General features: G+C 38.7%; 2 protein-coding genes across 2 annotated transcripts in view; one reads left to right on the top strand and one right to left on the bottom strand.

The window, feature by feature from the left end:
* The window catches only part of LOC145996333 (uncharacterized), a 109,891-nt gene extending 95,133 nt beyond the window's left edge, over nt 1–14,758 (bottom strand). The window contains exon 1 of the mRNA XM_083132764.1: nt 14,699–14,758. The gene's annotated coding sequence lies outside the window, so the exon portion shown is untranslated. The remainder of the gene's footprint in view (nt 1–14,698) is intronic.
* Nucleotides 1,741–15,795, top strand: part of LOC145996334 (uncharacterized) — a 55,405-nt gene continuing 41,350 nt past the window's right edge. The window contains exons 1-4 of the mRNA XM_083132765.1: nt 1,741–1,861; nt 7,080–8,018; nt 10,134–10,355; nt 15,325–15,576. Coding sequence (XP_082988891.1) covers nt 7,106–8,018; nt 10,134–10,355; nt 15,325–15,576 — 1,387 coding nt within the window. The 5' untranslated portion in view covers nt 1,741–1,861; nt 7,080–7,105. The remainder of the gene's footprint in view (nt 1,862–7,079; nt 8,019–10,133; nt 10,356–15,324; nt 15,577–15,795) is intronic.

The following is a 15,795-nucleotide window of genomic DNA, read 5'->3' on the forward strand; positions in this document are numbered from 1 at the left end:
GCTTACATGTGTTTCCCACCCCATGGAATCAACAAACTGTAATGTTTAAATAAATCAGGGAAAACGGAACTGATTGACAAGATTGGCATAACTGAAATGCGGCAAGGAAATTACGAAGATTGCACGATGCTATGTTGCTGTTTCATTCAGTCAGACAATTTTCAGTGAAGACTGAAGATAGCCTGAATAAACTTGTTGTTATTGTTATTATTATTATCCGGTGTTGTTATTAAATCAGCCTGTCTCTTTGGGGAAAAACTGCAACGGCATGTTTAGATTTATTTCCTGCCCAAGCTTTGGAATACAGGTGAATTGCTTTATTTTCAAATAATTTCTGAAAGCCCCAGTTAGGCAGTTACAACCGAGGTGCAGTGCAGATGAAACAGCACTGCTTTGAAGAACCAGTGCGTATACATTAGTTTCGTCTGCATTTTCCGTGTTATTTTTATTATCATAATTAAATGCTTCGCTCTCAGCACAGCTTCACCTTCGTTATCTGGAATTCACATCGCATTCGCAATATTTAAATATAACGCGTAATTTAAACGTCTCTTCCATACCAGCAATGACAACACGCTGCTATTACGTACTACTACTGAATGTAAACAAAGATCTATCCTACGTAGAGCGGCCATTTTGGAAGCGACACTAGCGCTCAGGTGGTAATTTTAATCGCGAATTGGTGCACAGTTTGAATCTTGTAGGGATACCAGTTGACCAGGGGAGTGACAATTCACGTGCCACAGCTCTAGCACTGGTTGCAGAAGTTGAGGCATGTGCTGCACGGTCAGCTACAGCTATAGCAACTTCGTCCATAACTTCCACGGGGATGGGCCGCCTTCCTCTCCCTGGTGCAACACCCAATTCACCTGTTTCCTCGAATTTCTTCATCTTCTTCAGCCCATTAATTGACATGGGCCCTCTTCTCAGCCCTTTCTGTTGGCGATATTTCGGCAGTGCAGCGTTGCTATTGCTCCCATTCTGGTAAAACAACTTCACTAGCAGTGCACGGTTTTTCTTCGCAATAGCCATTGCTTTTTACACGGAAAATTTCAAACTTTTAATGTTCGGCGAACATTCACGTCACTAAAGGGAAAAAAAGCAACAAGCGTCACCAACAACAACCAGGTAGCTCACACAATGGTTAGGCAATGTCACTGACTTTGACGTCAGAGTTACGGAAAATTCCAGGTTTCAACTGCTTACAGCGCCATTATTTACCCTGGTGGCGAGAATTGGAACTATTTTTGCATAATTCGCAAGCGCATTGCTTCATTAGCATATCTACGAAGTTTCAGATTGCTACTCTTATTACAGCCCGTGCTGTACCACTCTGAACACCGTCACTTTAATTATAACCACCTGGTATATAAGTCCTCCTGCGTAGTCGAGCGGGTTAAGGCGTTCACTCGTCTTGAGATCGTTCGCTGCGGGACGGCGTAGGTTCGAATCCGGCTCTGGTCGGAACTTATTCGGCCTACGTATAGGGCCGGTGGCAACCCACCATCGTGAGGAAATTGGGAAGCTCCGAGTGAGTGAGCGTAACCCGGTCGAGAAGACCTACAACAACGGCTGGAGGTCCGTCGGGCTGATCACCCGTCACCCCAATACTGGTCTAAGACCTCCACGCTATAACAGGTGACGGAGGAACAGTGTGGGAGGGAGACCAGCAGTCGGTAGGTAAGCCAAGGCCCTCCAAGGTGCTGTAGCGCTGTGAAAACGAACGAACCTGGTATATAATTCAAGGTTAACCAGTTACATAACAACTTTCCCAGGCCATCCTGACGAACAGAATTTCTAGTTTTGTTGACGTACAACAGGAACATAATTATATATTGTTCATCACTTGTGAATTTCAAAGGTGAGTTTACGTAGTGCTTTCTACTATTCTATGTTAGATGTGTGGTGTGGTGCAGTGGGATGCACAAAAGTATTGTCCATGATTATTTTCATTAATTTTCTCTTGCATCCTACGCGTTTTTAGGGAACGAAGTTTTACGTACGCTGATGCAGAAGTTGTCAATATTTTGTTTGGAGTTTTGTTTAAATTGTTGAAGTTCTCCTTGCGTAAAACAGAAAGAATAAATGTGGTGATTGACAATTTGCTTGGTAATACTTATGCACCCCACTGTACAGTGAGTTGCACAAGTATTGCTTGGCAGGGCCTCCTCGATGGCGTAGTGGTAACGGTAAATGCACATGACACAGTGGTTCGAATCCCACTTTAAACTGTAGGTCCTTTCCCGATTAGCCATCCTGTGCATAAAAGTGGACTTAAAACATCAAATCAAACAAATCAATTATTGCTCGGCAATTTGTCCATGATTTTTTCATTAAATTTTATCTTGCAACCTACGTGTTTTTATGGAACGAATTTTTACGTATGCTGGTTCAAAAGCTTTTTTGGAGTTTTGTTTAAATATTTGAAGCCCACAGTTAGTAAAACAAGTTCATGAACCTGGTGATGGGCAATGTACTTGGTAATATTGGTTCGTAGTGTTTTATTATGGCTTGGCAACAGTGTGTTGCCAAGAGTTCGTTGTCCGTTACTCCATTGTTATTACTTAATTTGTAGTTTTGTGTTCGTGAAAACACAGTGTAATCTAATTCTGTAACTGGTGCATGGATTTTGTCCACAACCAATAAATATTTTATATATATATAAAAAAATAATAATCTAATTCTGAGCATATTTTGTCTATTTTGTGGACGAAACAAGATGGAAAGTTGAACATTTCCGGCACTTTGCTCTTTGAGTTTAACTGAGTTTAACCAAGGATCAAGTGTAGCAGTAGGAAGTCTGTCCTAATGAAGCTGCTCTTGAAACTTGGCTAACTGATTTCTTCAACTCAAAAACAATTTGTGTTGTGTACGGGGCTAATACCATATACTGAAAACACAGCAGTTCTACAGGCGAGGCGTCGAACTCCTCCCCAACGTTCGCAGATGGTCATTGACAATGCAGGCGACTACATTACTGACTAAGTGATTGTTGTTGTGATTGTGTATTGTTAAACTACAGTAACAATGTAGTAACACCCATACGTTAAGGCTGCCATATTGAAAATGGCGGACAATGAAAGTTTTCACGAAATAAGGGAACTTAGCGAAAGGGTGATTGCCGGAGACTTTTGATATGTTATTACAAATGTTATAAGGAAGCTATGCACCAAATTTCAGCTTGTTATGAATTATAGTTCTCTTATTTCGTGAAAACTTTCATTGTCCGCCATTTTTCAATATGGCGGACTTAACGGAAGGGTCATTGCCGGCGACTTTTGGTATGTTGGTATTAATGCTATAAAGACGCTATATGTTATGTTATGAATTAGTTCCTTTATTTTTTCTATTTTGACCCATAGGTTTTTTCTGAAGAGTGGGTTTTGTGGATTTTTTTTTCTGCCCGATTGGTTGGGCGGGCGTTTTTGATATGTTGGACGCGTGTATCTGCAATACAGCAAAATGGCATTCGGGCACTGTGTTAAAAGATGGTAAACAAATAAACATTAGAATTATACATTTATTATTTTATTGGGTGTTCCTACGTTTACAATCTTCTATGATTAGTTACAAGAATATAAATGTGAAACACATGTATGCTAAGAAGTATATACCGAACTTTAATTATCATATATTTTTTCCAGAGTTATTGAAAATAAGTAAAGAAGAAAAATAAGTTTGTAAACAAACTGTCAAGCACAATTTTGGAGTTTTTATTGTAAATCCTCAGAGTTTCTACTGACATAGCCTGACACAGTTTCTTGATGTCTGGTTGTGCACTTGAAACTATAAAGCTTAGATTAGGCTCCAAAGTTAGTCTATTATAGATTTCGAACGAGTATTTTATTTCGAAACACATGAACAATGATAACAGTGTCAGTGACAACATCACCCTTATTTTCCTGTTGAGTTTTAAAGCTACAAAGTCTGAAACAATGAAATCTGCTCTACACACCTGCAGCAAAAATATTGTCGTGTGGGTATTCTCAACATTCCTCTTCCGAGCTGATTACGTACCGTGTACCACAGTTTAAGAACCACTGCCATAGAGAACATTGCCTTCATGCATGAGCGTCCCCAAAAAAATGTATAAGGGAGCAGACAACTGATAAAACTTTAATTGTCATGATTGTATTTATTACTATACAATAGTAACTATTATCAACTAATAAAAATATTCCAATTTATTTCGCTGTATCCACCAGAAGAGTACAACTGTTTTCCATATTTGTTAACATTTCACACAGGTAATGTACCGAAATGAATAGTTATGATGTTTTGCTGTTAACCTTTTCACACCTTGTTTAAGAAATGGCTTAAAAGTTGGGTGGAAATTATATTCATAAAGTTTGTAGTGTGCTCTCTCACATGCAACAGTAGCGTATTTTCATATTACCACGATTACCGCCGGTAAACCAATGCTTTGATATGTATTATTATCAGGGCCGTATCAAGGTTTATGAAGGCCCCTGGGCAAAATGTTTTGTGGGGTCCCCCATTTTTTATTATTTTTTTCTAGGAGTTTTATTAGCTCAATATGTTAACCACCAATTTTTAGAATTTGAAATGGTAGACCTGATTTTAGAAACAGCAGTCATTCAAAATCGAACATATCTCAAGGAGAATAGCGAAGTAAAATAAAGTTACAGGACGAAAATTGTAGCGTTATTGCAGAAGTAAATTCTGCTTCTAAATGTCTACAGTATATTATGAAGAGTGAACACCGTAACTACAATATATAGTAAATAGTACTAAGGGGGTTCAGACGGAAACAGTGAACTGAACAGTAATTTATTATTTGCACGATTACATTTCGTTCATAAATATTTGAAACTAAAACGCGAAGGTGAAGACACAACTTCTATGGGTCTATATATTAGTGAAATAACTGAGCAATATGCAGTTCACTATTACCTATATTTCCATTTTTGTCACACACATTACCACCTAATGACTATTGATTCTCGTTGCTATAGCAACGTTAGAATTCCAAATATCTCGTTTATACAGCGTATACAGAAATAAATAACATAAAACATAATTAATGTTGTACAAAGTAATTATTATACATTTTTTTTGAACCGTTAATGTGAAGTTATTTGTATAATATGAAATTAATAATTTCAATAAACATATAATTATATTGTGCGGATTCACAGGACCGTCACAATTATAAATGATATTATTTACAATTAAGAGTAAATATGTCAGTACATATTGTCTACTGGACAATTACCGAGAGGTTCATTGTGGAAATTGTAGTAACTACACTTTCTTAAAGAAAATTCCCAAAGCCTCAACACTTAGACACACTTTTCTTGCCTTTTTCGCCGAAAATTCATCTACTATATCATCGAAGTCTAATTCACGAAAAAGTTAATGTTCAATACTTAATAAACAAAGATTGAATAAGCAATCCTGTCCCATTGCAGCACGAAGCCTGAAAAAGATCTTTCTCCTCTGCAGTTTGTTACTTACCATTAAGACCAAATACATTCTAAAGAGAATTTCGACATTGGGAAATGTACTGCAGAACGGGTCCTTACATACAATGTTATACATAGATAGTTCCATTGGGATGTCTTACTGATGTTTGACATTGCTACTGATTACAACTCACAGTTCTAATACGATGTAATTAACGAAAGAAAGTTATGTACTTCGTAGGATTATTTATTATCTTAATCGTATCTGAGAATTGATAGTTTGAATAAGTGTGCTTTATTTCCACACCACAGCCAAATCAATCCATAATATAAAGTATACTGAGCTTCAGATATCTACAAACAGATCGATTGAGAGCTGTGCTACAATTGGATCTAGAAGAGTCTAAACATACGACAATTTATTTTTCAGAAGCATAGCCAGCTGGTTAAAAGATATATTTGGTGGAGGACCTTCACAGCTTCCATTTGGTAGGGGCCCCGGGGCAATTGCCCCAGTTGCCCATAGGTTAATCCGGCCCTGATTATTATACATTTAACTTCTATATATATATATATATATATATATATATGGGTAATGAAGGACCTGTGTTTTATTGTTACAATTGCGCTCGTGATATGAATATGCATCGTGATTGTGGAAAGGGGGGGGGGGGTATTGTAAATGTCTGGAAGAACAGCATCACCAGCAGCACGCTTCTTTGAAAAGTCACGAGCCGCCGCTGTCTCTCTCACACTCTCACAACAGAAAGAAACTCTGCCCAGTGGCCTCCCTCACTTCGTTTCTCTCTCTCTGTCTTTCGTTGTCTCACTCACTCTCACTCGGCTTCTCCCTCTATCATTCTCTTTCTCACTCTGTTGCAGTATATCTCTCTTTGTTTCTCTCTCACTCTCTCTCTCTCTCTCTCTCTCTCTGTTTCAATCTCTCTTTTCTGTCTCTGTATGTTTCAATCTCTCTTTTCTGTCTCTGTCTGTTTCAATCTCTCTTTTCTCTCTGTCTGTTTCAATCTCTCTCTTTTCTCTCTCTCTGTCTGTTTCAATATCTCTCTTTCTCTCTCTCTTTTCCTATCTTATTCTCTCTCTTTCTCTCTCGCGTCCTCTGTCTCTCTTTTTGTATCTCTCTTTCTCTGTCTCTCTTTCTGTCTCTTTCTCTCTCTCTATTTCTGTCTCTCTTTTTCTCTATCTCTCCATTATATATCTTTGTTCTCTCTCTCGTTGTCTGTTACAATCTCTCTCTTTTCTCTCTGTCTGTTTCAATCTCTCTCTCTCTCTTTTCTCTCTGTCTGTTTCAATTTCTCTCTCTTTTACTCTCTCTCTCTTTTACTCTCTCTCTTTTACTCTCTCTCTTTTACTCTCTCTTTCTTTGTTTCTCTTTCCCTCTCTTTCTCTCTCTCTTTAATGTCTCTATGATGTGTGTTCCACTATCTGTCTCTCTTTCAGTATATGTCTCTCTCCTTCTTTCTTTCACCTCTCTCCCCTCTCTATTTTTCGTTCCTCTTCCTCTCTGTCTCTCAAATATACACACCACTCACTCTTTGCCTCTGTGTCCACGCACCCCCCCCCCCACCCACACACACCTACCTACAATAGATATTTGTTGTTCACTAACATTACCTTATTATCATTGGCTTTCAGGTAATTTCTTTATAGATCCAAGTGCAATGGCCATTTTGACTGACCACGTCCTCGCAGATATCATAATAATCCTTCTAGGATGCGTCACAATTGCTTACCTTTACTTCCAACGCGCATACAACCACTGGAAGCGAAAAGGCGTCGTTTGCCTCCAACCAACATTTCCAATTGGAAGCATGAAGGATGTGGTTCTCAGAAAAACACAGCTAGGAGTTTTCTTCCATCACTGCAGCCAGCAATTTCCTGGAGAGAGGCACATAGGGCTCTACATATTGCACAAGCCAATTCTCCTTCTCAAAGATCCAGACATCATAAAGCAGGTACTGACTACAGATTTTCAAACTTTCCATGACCACAATATTGAACTTCATGAAGATGCTGATCCGCTTTGGAGCAGAACTCTTATTCTTCTCAGAGGCCAAAGATGGAAACAAATGAGAGCGAAGTTGACTCCTGTCTTCTCGCCAAGCAAACTGAAGAAGATGGTACCACTATTGGCTGCATGTACGCAAAGGCTGAAGACATATTTGCATGAACCAGCTAGGAATAACCAAGATGTCGACATGAAGGATGTGACTGCAAGATTTGCTACTGACGTCATTGGTTCGTGTGCATTTGGTATCGACTGTGACTGTCTCAACAACCCCAACTCTGAGTTTCGACTAATGGGGAAGAAGTTACTCGACCCTCCGGATTTAATTACAAGTATCAAATTTTCGTTCATGGTGTTCGCTCCTGGTGTTACTAGAGTACTGAAGCTGAGATTTGTGTCCGAAAAAATATCGAACTTTTTTCGATCCGTTTTCATGGATACCATGAGGCACAGGAAAGAACACAGGGTGAGGAGGAATGATTTTGTAGATCTTTTGATGCAGATGAAGATGGATGATGAAGAATCGTGTAAAAAAGACCGATCAGGTTTCAACGGTGCTCTTACAGGTAGGACATGCTATAATTTTATAATTGTAAACCAAAAAGGTTTTGTGTGAATATTCTTGTAAAGATCAGGTCTTCATTTCATTAGAAATTCACTTTCTATGCAAGACAGCAAGTGCAATACAAGAAACAGCAATGAGCAGAATTTAGTTTTGAGCTCTCATAAAATTTGCAAGACCTGGCAACTTGTGCAAGTCAATGAATAATGGGATGCATAAGTATTGTTCGGCAAATTGTCCATGACTATTTTCATTAACTTTTTCTTTCATTCTACGTGTTTTTAATAACTGTATCTTTAGCTACTTATGCTGGAGCTGAGCTTAACAGCACCTATGTGGTGTTTTGATGCAATTGTTGAAGCTCTCCTTGCATAGAACAAAAATAATAAACACTGTAATGGACAATTTACTTGGTAATACTTAAGCATACCACTGTACGTGTAATTAATTTATACGACAATTTGGATGCATTCGTTTTAACTTTTTTGTAAAATTAACGATTACACTTTCACAAATAAGAATTAAAGATTAATTACATGAACTAATAGAAAATTCTGCTAAGAAACTATCTAACAATGACGTTCGAACTAAACTTTGAACAAAATTGTTGCATAAAGAAGCGATTTATAACACTATTGAGTGTACCACATGTTGAAGTTCTGCACACCAACCATCCAGTTATTACACGTATGGAATATCGTACATTTTATTTGAGAAAGTTGCAGGCATCAATATAGACACACATCATTATGGCTCTGATGTTTGAAACCTACAAATTTGTCAACATAAAGCTAAATTCCAATAATAATACAGGGTGAGTCAAAAGTCTTTGGACACCCTTTCATTTTGAAACCTGACAGGAAAATGTGAAATCTGGTAATTGGAAATGGTAGTAGAGGGGGGCGCAACTTGAAGGGTACATTTTGACCATGGCCGCTATCTTGAACGCAGGTTCGAAACTTCAAATGGGAAGGGGGGATTGTAGCATATCAAATTACACTAGCTTGAGCTCAGGAATTCAAAAGTGTAATTGTTTCTTTGATATTTTGATTCGTTTGCAAGATCTGGGCGACCATTTCACGGGACCATGGAGACCAATCCACTTCCCTGGGAACTGGGATCCAATTCGTGTTGGTTCGGAGCCCACGTGCAGAACTCTAACCGTCGATCTGGGTCATCCACCTTTAGTTTATGTTGCATGTGCAGCTTATAAGAATGCCAGCGATTGGTATGCAATATCCGGACAATGGAGGACTGGCTGATACCACTTTGCAGTAAGAGACGACGAGTACTGCGTTTGGGACTCTTCACAAACGATGCTAGAACCATTGTTGCCGTCTCCTCATTGGTGGCAGTCTTTGGTCGCCCACTACGTGCCCTAACTTCCACATTGCCACTTTCTCGGAATTTGCCGATAACGTACGCGACCGTGCTGTGTGATACTGGATGTCTATCTGGGTGCCGCCTGTTGTAGTCCTCTGCGATGTCTCTGAAACTGCTTTCCCTGAATACTGTTCCTTTGTCAGACGCGTCTTATATAACCTGAAACAATGAAGGTCACAATGAGGCTTTTCAAACTTGGAGTGTTCGTAACTTTCAAACGATTATATCAAAGAAACAATTACACTATTGAATTCCTGAGCTCACGCTAGTGTAATTTGATATGCTACGTGCCACCCTTCCCATTTGAAGTTTCGAACCTGCGTTCAAGATAGCGGCCATGGTCACCATGTACCCTACAAGTTGCGCCCTCGTCTACTGCCATCTCCCATTACCAGATTTCACATTTTACTGTCAGTTTTCAAAATAAAAGGGTGTCCAAAGACTTTTGACTCACCCTGTATTTCTATATTCATCACTTATACATTGTACATAACGTTTTACAAACTGTTTACCATATTCGATAGTCAGTTGTTCCCTTTTAGACATGTATGTTCATAAATTCAAATTATAATCATCTAATCATAACTCAACACAACAATGTAACTTTTTGCTCGTCACATGTTTCGTCAATACAACACGAAGGCTGTACTATACACAAACCATGAATTCGTTTTAACATATGTGGCACTGAATATTTTCACAAAATAGTACCAGGAACATTTTCTGTCGACTTCAGGTTTCACAGACGACGATATAATGGCCCAAGCTCTGGCGTTCTTTATTGCTGGGTTTGAAACGTCATCCACAGCAATCAGCATGGCACTTTACGAGCTAGCTCTCAATCCATCATACCAGGAGGAGCTACAGGAAGAAATAGACAAGGTTCTGGCAAAACACAACCGAAGCATCACGTTCGAAGCTATCCAGGAAATGACATACCTGGATATGGTTGTTCAAGGTAAGGTTAAATATTTTGTACCTGTAATGTATTTTGGTAGTGTGTGAACCTCATAAGTAGTTCATCACAGGTGTGTCCCCTTCCTCCTCAAAGGCCAATGGCTCCCGCTCTCCTCATAATGCCATAATCCCCATACTGTATGTACGTGTCTACCTACTGCTATCTAATTAAGGAAAGTCACTTTCTTTAGCTGAACACTACTTGATCTGCCTCCTCTCCCTTAAACGATACCTTTTCTTCATCTAACGGATTAAATATGGTGCACCTAGTACCAAAAGTGAGTTGGAACCAGCTGAAGTAAAATAATTACTGACGAAATATATCCTGATCCCCGCCCTCCCCCACCTAATCACACATAATTGCAGAATGATGCCAAGATGTAAACTTATTTTTACATGAATTTTAGAAAAATACACAAAAGTTGAATTTTATATTATACTAGCTGATTAGCCGGCGTTGCCCGGGTATCCCAATATTCTATTAGACAGGAAAATAATGAATTCTAACTCTAGTGTAAAATGTAACTAATTTTGTTTACAGGTATTTAAAAGTATAAGTACAGTATACAAAATATAAAGTAAAATCTTTCACAAATTCACTATAATATTAATTAAACTCAAAACTAGATTATAAACAACATTTTTATTTTCACCTCCAGGAGCAACAATAAATAAATTGAACGGCATTGGGAGTGTCACCATTCATCTTAGCGACCCCGAAAACTATGGATTTCACACTAATATCGGTCGTTTTCGATTATTTTTACATGTCACCCCTTCCCACCCGCACCCCTATGGGTGCTAGGGGTGTCTTACCCCCACAGTATTTATTTCCAGATTGTAAGTCACATGTGTACCAAATTTGGTTGAAATTGCTCCAGGCGCTCGAGAGTTATGCCGGAACAAACACACACACACATACATCCATTTTTATATACACTGTATAATATAGATGAAGGAAAAATCCCAAGTTCATCATGTGAATATCTATGTTTGACTTAACTACTTTATAAACATAATTCGATATTACAAAATAAGAGGTCTAGAATTTTTGTTTTCGTACTTAGGTATTCTAAAATCTATCTCAGACACGTTTTTATAACAAACCCTACATACACACACTGGAATGGTCTGGCACAGGCGTACAAATCGGTAGGGGTAAGTTGGTATGGTTAGGGCTGTGTTTTTCAGAAGCAAGTAATGTTTTGTATCTTACATTATGAAAAAAATCCATACATACTAAAAGATACCATGTTGCACATATTTTTTTTTAAAATCCTCTACTACATTTATTTATGCTGTATCCAATGTAAACCTCTACATATTACATAAGTGAAAATAAAATCGGACAAGATATTCTAAAAATAGTTGAATTTACTTTAACAATTAGAAGTGAAAATTATGTTTTTGGGCATAATGACAAATATACTTGTAAGAAAGCCAATTTTGCACACCTCAGAGATCATTTCACGAATATGATCCTTCTATTGGTTCTAACATACACATTATCACACGCTCTCGTGTAGGCATAGGTTGATTTACGTGATGCAGTTTCGGAGGTTGGGACTCACTCTCCTAGATCTTCATAGTTTAATTGATCTAGTTCAACAGCTGATGTCGACATGGGCCAAATTGTTTTCACGGATGACGCTAGATAGAGTACGCTCGAGCGAATAGCGACCGAACAACCATATAAACGAGGGGTATACACTCGAAGCCCAGTAGTACAGTGGGATCCATTAGTATTACCGTGCAAATTGTCCATCACCATGTTCGTGCACTTTATTTGACCCAGTAACAGCTTCCAAGAATTAAAAGAAAACTAAAACAAGCTGTTGACAACCTCTGCAGCAGCATACATAAGAATCCATCGCTTAAAAAGACATCGGATGCAAGAGAAAAAATAATCAAAATAGTCATGGACAATTTGCTGAGCAATACTAGTGGATCCCACTGTACACGTATAACAGTAATTAGTATGTGGTAGTCGGCCCTCAAACATGGATTGTGAAGTGAAAAATTCAGTGAAATTGAAAATTAAGTGAACATAGTTATCATCTCCATGTTAAAATGTGGTTTAGTTCATCTTGCCAATACAGGGATACATGAAGATGAAATAGATGATTGTGGGCTGAAACTGCCAGGACGGATATTTTACATATGCGTGTCGTCTCGAACTAAAGTTCAAATCACCAATCCCGAGACATTCTGTAAACAGAGCCACGTGCATGCAGAAAGCATTGCAAACTCATAGAAGTAAAATAATCCACACGAAAATCCAGCGTTGTTACAGGATTCATTATGTAAGGTAAAACAACGGCCAATTTGTAGTGTAAGATACGCTGCCGCAAATGAGGTCTCACTTTAAACACAATGCTCTTTCTTTTGTACTTATTGCTTCACCTTTATGGTTAACTCTTTGCACCAGTAATCATTTCCCATAAATTTGGCTTCTATCTTGCATGCGAATTGAATATATTTTACTTGCATTTTTTTAGACAAAATGATATAACATGGTAATTTACATTTCTAAGGTTTGATATAGATAGAAGTGTATTTGAAATTTGTTTGTAGATTTTATGTAAATTGTATTTTATGTAGAAAAATATATAATGGGCATAACAAGCCATATGCATTGCTGTAAGTCCAATAAATATATTGATGATAATGATCAAAACAAGACAAAGAAAGTTCGTAAATTTATTGCGGTTGGAAACTTTGACAAGCATCCTAATAACGATTTTTGTTCCGCCAAATATAGTGCATGCACTTCGTAAAATAACTTGGTGACATGGCAAGGCAAGATAAGTGTGAGCATTTTGTAGGAATATGCATTGTAACATAATGATATTTTATAACATTGGTTATTTTTAAAATATAATCATGTGAACAGCAAGGAAGTAGTGCCAGTTTCAACATGGCGAGTTCTATGCGTGCGGGAAGGTCTCCGTGTTCTCCGAGCTTGTTTTCAAAGCACCAGCAAGGACAGCCTTTGAAAAGGGGCCAGAAACAGATTCTACTCAATATTTATGTAACGTTCTACCGTGCGTTCATTTCGATCTTCATCCGAGAGATCGGGAGAAGCGTGGCGGGCGGCGCAGACGGAGATGCCGACATTTGCGGCCTGTAATGCCCGCTTATTTTTATGGACATATGCAGACATTTATATAAATATTGCAAAAAACGAACACTAACCTGTGTTATAACACGCAAAAGTTATTCTGTAATTCATCCAAGTTCTGCCCTTATATACACAAATAAATACGCTTTAGAAACGATGTTAAGAGCCACAGATAATAAAACATTTTAATCATAGTTTTGACCAGTAACGCCCTGTTTAAGTTTATATCCTTGAAATAGTTTTGTGTCGTTGGGGTATCGTTTGGAGGTTTCAAATGTGCAACACTGCATTAAGATTACGCTGCAGACGAAACCGTTAAAAGTCAATGGCTTTCGTGAGCTTCCTTGAATCCGAAATCTCAGAGCTCGAGTTTTTTGTTCCAAGAGCGTGTTAATTTCGTACTGTGCGCAAGAGTGATATTCTTGGTTACTTGCCGTTACTTGTTTGTGTTATTGCAGTGTGTATGTGTATTGTGTCAGCGAGACGATTGGAATGCCAGCCGTAATGTTCACGTTAGAACAAAGAATTCTTATGTATGACACTTACGTGAAAACAGACTCGTGTCGAGACGTGTGTAGTCAATTTGTACAGAAATTCCCAGGCGTTTCACCTCCACATAGAGATACGGTTAGACATCTTGTCCTTAAATTACGAGAAACTAGATCGTTAAATTTTAAAACACCTAAGCAAAAACGACGGATTCTAACAGAAGCAAAACTCGATGAAATTGGTGCAGCGTTAGAACGTTCTCCAAGCAAACTTCTACGCCGTGTTTCACAGGAGATGGGTGTGTCAAAATCATCAGCACATACAGCCACTAAGCTATTAAAATTAAAAGCGTACTCTTATAACACAGGTTAGTGCTCGTTTTGCAATATTTATATAAATGTCTGCATATGTCCATAAATATAAGCGGGCATTACAGGCCGCAAATGTCGGCATCTCCGTCAGCGGAGCCCTCCACGCTTCTCCCGATCTCTCGGCTGAAGATCGAAATGAACGCACTATCAATGGTATCCTGAGAAACCAGTAATCAGCTGACGCGAAGTGATACATCGAATCGGTGAGACGGTTTGTTTACAGAAGGTCTCAGGGTTAGTGATTTACATTATAGTACGAGGGAGCGAAAGTGCTCCCATACTGTATTATATTGTACATACACAAAAGAATAGTTAGATAATCGGCTACACTTATGTTTGGCGTGTCAAAAGAATACTTCTTACCTTCGTCTGCCTTTCCTGTATCACAGCTTGAAATGCCGATTCTGTTAGCAAGCGTTCGTTTTCACTGAACACTGAAAAGAACTTTAACTGTGGAAACACAACAAGGCCTTCACATCCCATTTCAATTAAGTGCGTATAAAGGAAAAGCATCAAACATTGATCACACACTACAACAAGCTACAGAGCAAATCACTGAACGGTAATTCCACCCGTCGAAGGTTTATTGCACGTCTGGCAACATAATATGGACGGCCGAACAGAAGCATGAAAATTACGTAAATATTGATCTATTCATTGAAACAATTTCAGATAAGCACAAGTGGCCATTTTACGACGATATCATCAACAATGAAAAGTAAAAGAAAACAAATTAACAGAAAATATTAACAAAATGATGTCAAGATGACACTACATGGCATCAATGCCCAGGCGGGGATTCGAACCAGAGACACCTAATGTCGTAGTGCTCTGTGCTAACTGCTCCGTCACGGAGATCTGCAATATAATTATTTTTCTACACACTATTTTGTTTGTGTGAAATCTCTAAAATTAACATACACTTTTAGCATTAAATTTTAAATTGAAATGTATATATTGATGTTTATAAAAGTATAAATTTCTTGCAGAAACATTGAGAAAACATCCGCCAGTTCTGTTTGTTGATCGACGCTGCAACAATGACTACCGAATTCAGAATTCTGATGTCGTCATAGAGAAAGGAACTGTCGTTTATGTACCCATCTATGCGCTCCACCATGATCCAACTTACTACCCGAACCCGGATGAATTCAACCCAGAGAGATTCAGCAAGGACTCGAAGCAGTGCAGGCCTGGGTTTGCCTTTCTTCCGTTCAACGAGGGACCCCGCAACTGCATAGGTACGTGGAGTGGTTTAAGTATTGGTGGGTAAACAGTGCGCGCTGCTGCAAACGGTTGGTAGCTGCAGCCTCGTTTCCCCCTCCATGCACTCACGTACCCTCTCACTCTTTCATTGGTTCCGCCCTCTTGAGACACTACTTCCGTAGAGGACTTCTTTTCTTTCATTTTCTCCAGAGATTGTCTGGACCACTGGTTCCCTCCGCCCACTCGCTTTCTCC

Source organism: Lepisma saccharinum, chromosome 12 (assembly GCF_977018435.1).
Source record: "Lepisma saccharinum chromosome 12, izLepSacc3.1, whole genome shotgun sequence".
Lineage (NCBI taxonomy): Eukaryota > Metazoa > Arthropoda > Insecta > Zygentoma > Lepismatidae > Lepisma > Lepisma saccharinum.